We start from the raw sequence: 12,152 nt of genomic DNA, 5'->3' as shown, positions 1-12,152 counted from the left end.
AAAAACAGGGGACAGAAAGACTGGTCAATGGTTGGAAGCTTATAAGAAGTGTGTAGGGGTCAAAGAGCAGTTAGGATAGAGAAGGGACATTCAAGTATGACATTAATAGTTAAAAATGATCGCTCTGGACAAGAACTGAGTGTTCAAAGTAGGTAAAGGGATATGCATAATGACATTTCAGTATCAGTATTGTAAACCATAATGCCCAAAAAAGGTGAGAGAGAGGGAAGGGGGGAGAGAGAAAGAGAAAAAAAGAGAGAGAGGAGAGGGAGAGGGAGAGAGGAGACATGGAGGGGAAAGAGAGAGAGAGGAGAGAGGAAGGTGAGAGAGGGAGAGAGAGAGACTGCCATAAAGGCAGGTCAGAGGAGAAGAGGGAAACTGGAGACATTGGTGGTGGGATATGTACACTGGTGAAGGGAAGGGTGTTGGAACATTATATGATGGAAACACAATCATTAACGACTTTGTAACTGTGTGCCTCACTGTGATTCAATTAAAAAAATTTTTTAAAGTAAGAGATGGGGCCAGAGGGTAGCACAGTGGATATAGCATTTGTCTTGCACACAGCTGAGTTCAATCCCTGGCAACCAATATGGTCCATTGAGTCCTGCCACTGAGCACAGAACCAGGAGTAAGCCCGGCGCACAGCCGGATGTGTCCCAGACATAAGAAACCATTAATCACTTGGAAACCTGCTAATGTTCAATCTAATAAATAACAACCCTAGGAGGGGATTATGAGTTATGAAATGATATCAGAGGCAGTAAAATGTGATGGGATTCTGATTTTAAAAATCTGCTTCAGGGCCAGAGCGATAGTCCAATGGGTAGGGCACTTGCTCTACATGAGGCCAATGGGGGTTTGATCCCCAGCATCCCATATTGTCTCCCAAGCTCGCCAGGAGTGCTTCCTGAGCACAGAGCCAGGAATATGCCCTCAATACCGCTGGGTGTGACCCCCCCAAAATGTAGATATTTGCTTCTTTTTCCTCCTCTTCATCATCTAATCTCACTGCTAAAAGTGAAGAGCAGCTAAAAAGGTACTAGTGAGACATCCAAGTCACAGTCATGTACGGGTCAACAATATAGCTTTACCAAAAATTTAAGCAAGTTGAAAGTGTATAACGGATTTGAGATCATTCATATCACAACCACTTTTCAAAAGATCTTTAAAAGTGTAAACATATATAGGGAAGAAATGGTGGACAAAGCAAAGATGAAGGAACAATTTCCAGACTTAGTTTCCATAGTTACCACGTGCTATGGTGATACTATATTTCTCAAGTTCCTAATTCTCTAGTCAAGACTTGCCAATTCTTTCAGAATTCTTCCCAGGAATCTCATCTGTCAAATTCTGGGAAACTAACTCAAATGCTACCTTCCCTATAAATCTTCTGTGTCCTACCTATATTTAAGTGACTGCTAAATCTCATGCATGGAACACTGTTATTTAGTGCTTGTCACATAACACTTAATCTTACCACGTTTATGTCTGTCTTCCTTCTTACAGTTTATACCCATGCCACTGTTATGTTTGTCTTTAACTGTCTTATGTCTTAATAAATATTTAAAACCTACACACACATTATCTCATATAACTAAGCCATCCTGCACCTCCTACAACTTGGATGATCTTGAGGAAATTATTCATGATCTCTCTGAACCTCATTTTTTCTCATCCATAAAAAAGAACTATGTGGGCTAGAGAGATAGTGAAGCAGGTAAGGCACTCGCCTTGCAGGCAACTGACCATTCAATTCCCAGCACCTGATATGATCCCCTGAGCCCACAAGGAGTTATCCCTGAGTGTAGAGTTAGGAGTAAACCCTGACTCCTGCCTTCTTGCCAGGAGTTAAGGGAAGACAGAAGAAAGAGAGGGAGAGAGAGAGGAAATTGGAAAGGGAGAAGAAGATAGTGAGGAAGAAAAGAGGAGAGGGAGAAAAAGGAAAACTATGTGTTTGTCTCTGTGTATACATATGTATAGACACAAATATAGATAGAGAGATAGATCAAATTCATGAGAACCTGAAACAATGCATGAAAACCAAAGGCCCTAAATTCTAGATTTTACTATTAATACACTAAATATATAACTTAAAAAATTATATTTAGGCACCAAGAGGACTAGAGTGATAGCATAGCGGGTAGGGCATTTGCTTGCACATGGCTGACCCGGGTTCTATTCCTCCATCACTTTCAGAGAGCCTGGCGAGCTACGGAGAGTCACTCGCTTCCACAGCAGAGCTTGGCAAGCTACCCATGGCATATTCAATATGCCAAAAACAGTAACAAGTCTCACAATGGACACATTATTGGTGCCTGCTCGAGCAAACTGATGAACACTGGGACGACAGTGCTACAGTGCTACAGGCATCAGGAACAACAATACCACCAAGAGAAAAGTTTCAGAGGGCCATAGAGAGAATACAGTGGTTAAGGCACTTGCTTTGCATGTGGCTAATGTAGGCTTGATCCCCAGCACCACATATGGTCCCCTGAGTCCCCAGGAAAGATCCCTGAGCACAGAGAAGAAGTAAGACCTAAGCTATTAGGTTCCCACCCCATGCCTCACCCTCTCCCAAAGAAAATCACAAACAAAAAGAAATTAAAGTACAGGCATATCAAGTTCCATACCACACCCACCACCAAATCCTTATACATCTGTATGTTCAAATATTTTATAAAATTGCAAGTAATCATATACATGACATATGCATAAATTTACTCTGGAAAAAAAATCACAAAAAAGTAGTAATTTCCTTTTACATGAACTTTACTTCGTGTGCAAAAAAAAGAGAAAAAATAAAGAGGCACCTCTAATTTCAGTTTGACATCTTCTTTCGTCTTAGAAATGTAGTCTAAACTAGAGATGGCCAATTCCACTCCACTGCAGTACTGCCCATAAATAACCAACCTGGAAAAAAATCAATCAAATAATTAATATATTGGTAAAAAAGCAAGAGGGACATAGTAGAAAAAGTAGGAAGAATTTATCTATCTAAACCTACAATTAGGAATAATAAAAAAAATTTTCCATATCCTGCACTTCTCACCTGGGGCACCCCCTGCAGATTCCCCATAGTCTCTCTCTCTAAGCCTGGACTGCCTCCTGTTTTTTTCAACCACACACATCACAGACAGAGTTTGTTACTCATTTATGAAGTTAAATGCTTTCTATTTTAAACAAAACTGTAGTTTTTGAATTTGAATCATAATTCAGTTTTATGTCAGGTAAATTTTTTAGACTGACTTAACAGTGGTTTGGGGGGGATTGAGTACATGAATACACATGTGAGTATATCACATAAAATAATCACCTAAAATTTGTTTATATTTCTACAAGGAATCTGGAGTGAAAGCACAGTGGGCAATAGTGCTCACATTGCATGTGGCTGATCCAAGGTTGGACCTCCGATATCATCCCCCACATCTGGACCCCAATATGGACCCCCATATATGGTCCCGATATGGACCCCCACAAATGGTCCCTTGAGCTCACCAGGAGTGACCCCTGAGCATCAACAGGTATGACCCAAAATTAAATAAATTTTAAAAATTTAAAAACATATTTCTGCTAATGGATTAACTTTTTACTGTTGACTCCTTCTCAGAGATTCACTTTCTATGACAATTACACTATAATCGCTATTTATTCCATCTCGATTCATTTATTAGTAAACTTCCTACTCCTCTTCACTTTTAAAAATGAGGGTAAAACAGATGTATCATATGTGTGCAACACAATTTTCAATATGTGCATATGTTGCGATAGCAGATCACAAAAAGATCACCATCCATAAACTTTCCACTTTTTAATTAGGTAAAGTATATTATCTTAAAGTGAAGTTGAAAGAGACTATCTTGGCTAAAAGATAGCTCATATTGCATGGGGTCTAAACCTACATCAGGAAGAGTATTTCTACTAGTCATACAAATATTTTGCAATGAAGTTGGTTAATTTATTATTTTTAACACTCCACTGGGAAAAATATTACCAATAAGATGGTGATGCTTATTAAAACTTACCATTATTAATGCAAAAACCAAGATTTCTAGTCAATTCTTAGCACTGGAAACCAGAACACTCAATTGAGAGAACTATATTTTAAACAAAATTCCATGTCATTTAAACTATGTCAGCATCTCAGATAATTTTTTTCAAACTTATAAAGGAAACCAACTTTAGCTACAAACTGAATACTTCAAAAGTGACAATAAGAACATATTAAGGGTTGGAAAAATTACCAGGTACAAAATTATTTCCAACATACACAGATGGAGAGAACTCTCAGAGAATCTTCCTGAAGATCAGAAGATTACAGAGTTCAATAGGGACAATTTTTAAAACAATCTGTGCTTTCTGATTTACCACACAAGTCCAAGCGCTACACTGAAAGACAGGACTTGGGTTTGGTTTTGGTTTTTGGTTTTTATACACACGGAGGTCAAACTACCACTCTATGATTAATTATGCCCATAGTCTAACTACTGCCATCATGGTATCTAAATGAATAGTAGAAACAGCTACATATAAGCAAGCTAACAATATTATTTGAGCTGTAATAGTAATTGTAAATTTAACCTTCTGATACAATTTTTAAAACTAATAGCCATAAAGTTTTAAATTACTTACCTTTCCTTGTAGTTAATGAAAACTTGATACAAGTTCTGATCATTTTTATTTGCAATGGAATCATGGATCTCTTGCATAAGGCTCCGATGAACTTTGACAAGTTCCTTAAAAGAGAACAGTGTCAAAGGAATTCAGGAATCAGAACAAGAGAACCCCTTCAAACTCAGAACCCCTGCTATTGTTCTACTCTTACTCAAAGTTGTGCTGAATCCTCTATTACAATACTTAGATGGGAGAGGAAAGGGCAAGAAGATAGAGGAAGGAAGGAGAGAAGGGGAAATGGAAGGGAATGGTGGCGAGAGGACAGAGAACAGGAAAGTGGGGGTGGGGATGCCATTGTGCATAAGAAATTGTAATTTCAGATCTGACTGAAAATGTCAGTGTCCTGTGAAAGCAGCAAGCGTCACAATAGTTATTAAAGGGTAATTAATTTCTTGTAGTAAAATACGTCCAGCTCATTTAATTTTATAATCACTTAAAATTTTTAAACAGAACTATCCAAGTGGTTAATGTTTTATTGACAGTAACGACTCATGTCCTAGGGACATAAAAATGTACACTTGTGCTTTGGACAATTAATGGCACCTTGGTGCTAAACCAACAATAATCAGACTAAATTACTTGAAATCAGACAGCTAATGGCCTAAATAAGGAGAAAGTAAATTGTACCAGTCAGTTTTTGAGAACAATTCAAAAGTTGGAATTTCACGTTTTTCCCAAGATGCAAGTAATTTTCATAAAGTGAGGCAATAAATACATGTCACAGCCAGGAAATGAGGAAATTTGAATCTAAGTGCCAATGCTGCTATTATCTCTTTCTGTACCATGGGGCACACATTCACTTCATAAAATGTCCTTTTCTTAGCAGGGCAGATACGAAACATGACCCTGTTTGCCCTGTCATTTTTTTTTTTGAGCAGTATGGAAAAGTCACGAGAATAATAAGCGTTATTATCAGTCATAGTGACCGCATCTCGGTGGTTCAATATCCTCACCTTCCTGCCACATGCAGTTTGTGTTATGCTAAAAGTTCCACTGATGTGGACTTTTTCTTTTCCTTTCTGCTAAGTCACAAATCAAGGAGCAGGTCTCCATGTGGCCCAAATCCAGTCTACATGCTACAGCAAACTGTAACTGGAGTGTAGGTCTGTCACCCAATGACTATACCAGAATCAAAGTAATGTATGTGAGCGCATATATTGTACTATAAACTATGGTATGCATCTAAGTCAGAGCCAGACCTTTCTCCAGAGATCAAAGAACTTAACTCATGGCATTTTTTAAAAAACCTGTGTAGCCCTTTATTAGCAACTAAAATAGAAGGTATCTGTTGTACAATATGGGTAGCAATCAATTATAACTGGAGATATATTATACTCTAATACAGAGCATTTATAAATGCATTTTACTAAGAAGTTTCCACCCTGTGTTTGTGTCCAATTTGCAAAACAATTCTGAAAGCAAGATATATGTGCACAAGTCTCCAAAGAGTACAAATTTAGAATATGGTAAAGGCTTTATGAGTTACTTTCAAAAAATGTGTCTGCCACAATGGGGCCTTTACACTGTCATCTTTTATAATCAAAATATTTTGATGCCAGCCTTCCTTCCACTGCCCTAAACAAGAAAGCATTTTAAATGAGTTGAAATTAAGGAAGGACTGCACCTACTAGAATAAACTGCAATCATTTGAGATTTCTGAATCTCAAACCAGAACTTGACTCAAGAACAGCATTTTACTTGCTTCCATGTTTCTTGGTCAATTTTCTCTTAGGGTTGTAAAATAATTGCGAGAGACCTGAAATTCAAAAGATCTACATGAATGTGAAGAAAAGCTTCTCACATCTTACTTTTAAAATGTGTGACTAGGGGCTGGAGCGATAGCACAGCGGGTAGGCCTTGCACGCGGCCAACCCGGGTTCAAATCCCAGCATCCCATATGGTCCCCTGAGCACCACCAGGGGTGATTCCTGAGTGCATGAGCCAGGAGTAACCCCTGTGCATTTCTGGGTGTGACCCAAAAAGGAAAAATAAAACATAAAATGTGTGACTAAATTGCAAAGACATCATTTGTTTCAGAAATGGGAATTAAATTGGATATAAGTAGGATCAGAACGTAGTAAGGAGGGGTTGGAGCAATAATACACATAATAATAATAATAGACAATAATAATGGATAGGATATTTGCCTAACACACAGCTGACCCAGGTTTGATCCCTGGCACCCTTTATGGTCCACCAGCCCACCAGTAGTAATCCCTGAGCACAGAGCCAGAAATACTGCTGAGTGTGCTCCAAAACCCCAAGGCCCCCACAGATAAAGTAGTAAGGAGCAGAAACAGAGACAATGGAAGAGACAGAAGCCATCAGGACAGTGTCGCAACAATGCAAGAAATGGAAGATGGACATAAGAAGACAACTCCCATATGACAGAGAGGCGACAGCCATGAAATCATTTAACTGGAACTACTGCCTCATGACAATAAGTACATATAATGCAGGAGGTTCTCAGAGAGATGGTACAGGGGTTAGGTGCCTGCCTTGTACATGGCCAACACTGGTTTAATCCCCAGCCCTGCCAAGGAGTGACGCCTGAGCACAAAACCAGAGGTCAGCCTGAAAACTCTCAGGTGGGACTCAAATACCAACTAAAATTAAAATAGTGCAAGAATCTGAATAATCCATTTGTATTCTGCACACATATTGACTGATTTATGATTTAAGATACAACTTATCCATTATTTCTAGAAAATAAGATTATAAGAACATGAAGGGCAAAAACAGGATCAAAATTCTTGAAGAATACAGAAGAATGTTAAATGAAGGATATGGAACCCAATCAGAAACCAAGGACTTTGTTTCAACACACCACAATTTAGTTAATGTATTTTTACTTACAGGAATGTTGATGAATACTGAATCAAATTCTTTTGCCGTCAGAAATCTTTTCAGTGGTGCCATGAAATACTAGTAAGAGAGAAAGTAGGAATGGTTGTTAAGCTATAAACTATGCTATATCATAGTTTAATCTATATACAATTTTTTCAGAAATAAGAAAAAAATAATTATTGCAAGTCAGTTGTTTGCCAGCATCATGAATGTCAAAAATGTAGAAACTATTTTTCTCTTAAAAAACGCATATTTGAACAGAAAGTTGTTAAAGATATAAATACTAGTTCATTTAAAGTATAAAAGATTTAAAAATAAATGCACAGAAATATAAGAAAGAGAACATGATTGGCAAAATTTGGAAAATTTTGGAGATATGTTTGAAGATTGACCAAAAATATCCCATTAATGTTTTGTGGAGATTCTAGATCTCTGAGATCAGTAATTGGTTTGTATAATTTACGGATCTTTCCTCTTCATTCCTTGAAAATTTAGCTCACTATATATGTTTCCATTACAATGTTCATTTATTACAGCATCTTCATTAGAAGATTATTCCAAAGGCCTAACCTCTCAGTTTGTTCAATTCCAATCATCTTGGGCTATTCCCTAGCTCAGCTCCCTCCAATGAGAGTCATAGCCCAAGACCAAGTCATTCTTCACGATGACATGTTCCTGCTCCCCAGTTAATCCTCCATCAGTCACCACCAGATTCACTTCCTTTATCCACTCCTCTCTTTGTGCTCTTCTGGGAAAATAAAATTACTGCTTAGATCTATCTTCCCACATATTTTGTGAATATACATGGAAAGTTAATTAGAAACTACAGTAATAGTCTAATTTCATATCATCATCATCATCATCATCATCATCATCATCATCCCATTGATTGTCGAATATCTCAAGTGGTCTCAGTAACATCTCCATTCGTCCAAGCCCTGAGATTTTAGAAGCCTCTCTCTACTTGTCCTTCCAACGATGCCCTACGGGAGGCTCTTTCAGGGTCAGAGGAATGAGACCCAGCTTGTTACTGGTTTTGGCATATTAATACACCCTGGGGACCTTGCGAGGCTCTCCCATGTGGGCAGAAAACTCCCGGTAGTTTGCCAGGTTCTCCCAGAGGGAGAAGTAGACTATAAGATATATATTTCATATATAATCACAAAATTCAGTAAGGTTAATAATTCTATGCCCTTGCCCTTATGAATATCATAGGTCAACTCTCCTAAACAACTCATCCTTTTCCAAAAGTTTCAAGAACATTCTCGTTTTCCTAACTGCTAGGTATGAAAATCACCAAAAGCGGCATATATCTCCTCTATCAACATTCATTCCCTAGGTTGATCTCATTTATTCCTACTGTCAAAACACTATCATGTAAGTATAATGGCCTCATCTATATGAGAAGTCAAACTTCTCCTTCACATCAGACTCAAATAGCACTTTCCTCAACACGTGTTACAAATTTCTTTCCAGCCCTATCTCACTAATCTTCCTTATTACTCACACAGCAGCTTATTCTAAAAACCCTTCATTTTTGATAGATCTTTTCCACATAATCTTTATTGAATCCATCATCGGATGTCATTAGTTTTTGGGGCTAGAGCAATAGCACAGTGGGTAGGGTGTTTGCCTTGCATGTGGCCAACCCAGGTTTGATTCCCAGCATCTCATATGGTGCCCTGAGCACCACCAGGATTAATTCCTGAGCACAGAGCCAAGAATAACCCCTGTGCATTTTCAAGGTGTGACCCAAAAAGCAAATGTCATTGGTTCTGCCTTCAAAATCCATTCAGAACCTACCTACTCCTGATCACTTCTACCACTATAACCATTCTCTATCAATTTGATTAAAGCAATATCCTTCTAACTTTTTTCCCCTTTGCTAGATAGGAGAATAAGTTTTAAAGTAGATTGTGTCATTTCTTCTACTCAAAATGCTTCATCTTTGAGCTAGGTACTCCTATATGCCTACACGGCCTGTAACTCACAAGCTCTCTGATTCTACTGCTGTCCTTTTGTTGTTCTGCATCAGTCACCTGGATGGCTGCTGTTCTTAAAACATGCTGAGCCCTCTCAGGCCCTTTCATCTCTGGGATACCTGCACAGACCGCTCCATCAATTCACTCTTTCTTCTTGAATATGATCTTCTCACACAGGCCTCCCAATATCACTTCACATAAAATAATATTTCCTCCATCATTCTCTACCTTTTATCTTATTTTTCTCGAGAGAATGTATTGCCATTTGGCATATGCATTTACCTACATCAAGATCTCTCTCATGATGGAGAAAGGTGATGAAACCTAAAGCTCTGCTCTGTTTATGGCTACATTCTCAATCCCCGGGATAGAACAATTCAGATACTAAGAAATAAACAGGGTTTTTGTTTATTTGTTTGTATTAGGGAGTGGAGGAGTAGCCACCCCTGGTGGTGTTAAGGGCTCACTCCTGGCTCTATGCTTGGGAATCATTCCTAGCAGTGTTCTGGAGACCATAGTCAGTGGCCACGATGGAATCCAGGTCAGCTGCAAACAAGGCAAGTGCCTTAGCCTATACTATATTTCCCACCTCTTTTTCTGTATTTTTATTTTTCAATTGGTTTTAGAATGAACTATTTTGATCTGCTCTGATATCCTTAAACTGAAAGCTCTAATAAAGATTATAACACATGCTCACAAGGAAGAAACATAGAGTGTAATTATATTAACTATCTAAGGCAGTATTTGGACATCAAAGAAATGAATAACTTACTTTTTCTATTGACTCCAAAGTTTCTGTGTATTTTTCTTCTGTCTGCTTAATTTCAGCTAAGCAGCAACTTCGTATATCATTTTCTGGACATTTCTGCAATTAGAGTTACCAAACTTAAATTATTTTATCAAAGATGAAAATATATTGCTAATTTTCTTAAGCTTTTCACTTCAATACAACTAAAAGATAAATTAGATATATAACTACATATGTACAAACAGTCTGAAAGCATTAAATGACGTAAATAGATGACTAAAAACAAGTTTCTAAGTATTGATCACTTTTTAAAAGACCTTTTAATCATAAATGTTATCGATTCTGAAAATGCCACAAATGATATACTATAGCTTCCTTAAAATATAGTATACTTTAAAAGTGCTATCAAAAGAACTATAACAATAATAAAAGTATTTGCTAAGTTCCTCCGGCAGAGGAACCCAGGTGTGTGTAATCCCATCAACGGCCAACATCCAGAGACTTAAAAGCAAGCTCCCAGAAGAGAGTGATGCAGAGAGTTTCTTGCCCGCATGCCTGGCTATCTTCCCTGGGGCCCCTCGGAGGGGATGGGCTCCAGCTTCCCTCCCTACCCCGAGCAGAACTCCCGGCGGCCGAAGACCACTGGAACCTAGCCACAGCCATATTCAAGGCCCCTCTCCACAAGTTCCACAAGTTCCACCTCACACATGAAGGTACCGGCAAAGGAACCCAGGTGTGTGTAATCCCATCAACGGCCAACATCCAGAGACTTAAAAGCAAGCTCCCAGAAGCAGTATCTTATAACCTACTTCTCCCTCTGGGAGAAACTTGCAAGCTACTGAGAGCTTCCTGCCCACATGGGACAGCCTTGCAAGCTTCCCATGGTGTATCTATATGCCAAAGCCAGTAACCAGCTGAGTCTCATTCCCCTGACCCTGAAAGAGCCTCCAATGCGGCATTGTTGGGAAGGCCGAGAAGAAAGAGGCTTCTAAAATCTCAGGGATAGGATGAATGGAGAGATTATTGAGACCACTCCAGCCACTCGACGATCAACAGGATTTCGTGATCGTGGTCGTGATTTGCTAAGCTTAGGTTTTCAATTTTTTAAAATATTAGCATTTTGGTATTTGACTTTTTTTTTTTAACTGTATGTTCCAAGACTATTAGTATCAGAGAATAGACTGAAGGGACTGCATTATATTGCAGAGTAGGAAGACACGTTCAAAATGACTGCAAAGGTTTTGGCACCAGACAGAACTAAATTCAAGTGTCAGTTTTGCTGTTTTGAGCTTGCTAGTATAGGCAAGTTACCAAAGTTCTCTGTAGCTCAGTTTTCTCAAATGTAAAGTAAAGAGAATTACAGAACAATCTCCAAGGAGCTTGACATGAGATAAACCAAAGCACTTAACACCAAGCAGGGCAGACAAGAAGAGCCCTGTGCATTCAAATTCTTATTAAAATTATTCTATCCCATGGAAGCCACCCAGAGCTGTCAGCTGAGTGAAGACTGCCCGTTGGGAGAGTTACTGGAAAACTTGCTGGCACCCCAAGCTGTTGATAATTATAGTTGCTGCTGATGAGATTCTGTCACCTAAAAACACTCTCGGAGGGTGACCTGTCAACTCATGCAGTGAGTAAAGGACACAGTCATTACATACCCCAAACATACCCAGTCACTTTTTCTATTTGAGAAACTGGACTAGCCACCTATCTTCTATGTGAGAACAGCACCCAGAGAGCTGTGTGAATTCTCCAAAGGACTAGGCACACCTAAAACAATGCCAGCTACAAAAGAGAACTGTTTAGTATAAGACCACGCTAAGAAAATGCTAAACATCTGGTTTTATTTTTATTTCAAGGTAGCACTGTAGCACTGTCCTCCCATTGTTCATCGATTTTGC

The 12,152-nt window shown here is 38.7% G+C and overlaps 1 protein-coding gene across 3 annotated transcripts in view; it reads right to left on the bottom strand.

Annotated features, from left to right (window-relative positions):
• Positions 1-12,152, bottom strand: part of VAV3 (vav guanine nucleotide exchange factor 3) — a 397,029-nt gene that overhangs the window by 203,727 nt on the left and 181,150 nt on the right. For all 3 annotated transcript variants that reach the window (XM_055145748.1, XM_055145749.1, XM_055145750.1), the window contains exons 6-9: positions 10,276-10,368; positions 7,531-7,599; positions 4,633-4,736; positions 2,814-2,913 (exon numbers count right to left, since the gene is read on the bottom strand). In XM_055145748.1, the coding sequence (XP_055001723.1) occupies positions 2,814-2,913; positions 4,633-4,736; positions 7,531-7,599; positions 10,276-10,368 (366 nt within the window). The remainder of the gene's footprint in view (positions 1-2,813; positions 2,914-4,632; positions 4,737-7,530; positions 7,600-10,275; positions 10,369-12,152) is intronic.

Source organism: Sorex araneus, chromosome 8 (assembly GCF_027595985.1).
Source record: "Sorex araneus isolate mSorAra2 chromosome 8, mSorAra2.pri, whole genome shotgun sequence".
Lineage (NCBI taxonomy): Eukaryota > Metazoa > Chordata > Mammalia > Eulipotyphla > Soricidae > Sorex > Sorex araneus.
The sequence above is the reverse complement of the archived record's forward strand: the minus strand, read 5'-3'. Positions and strand labels throughout refer to the sequence as shown.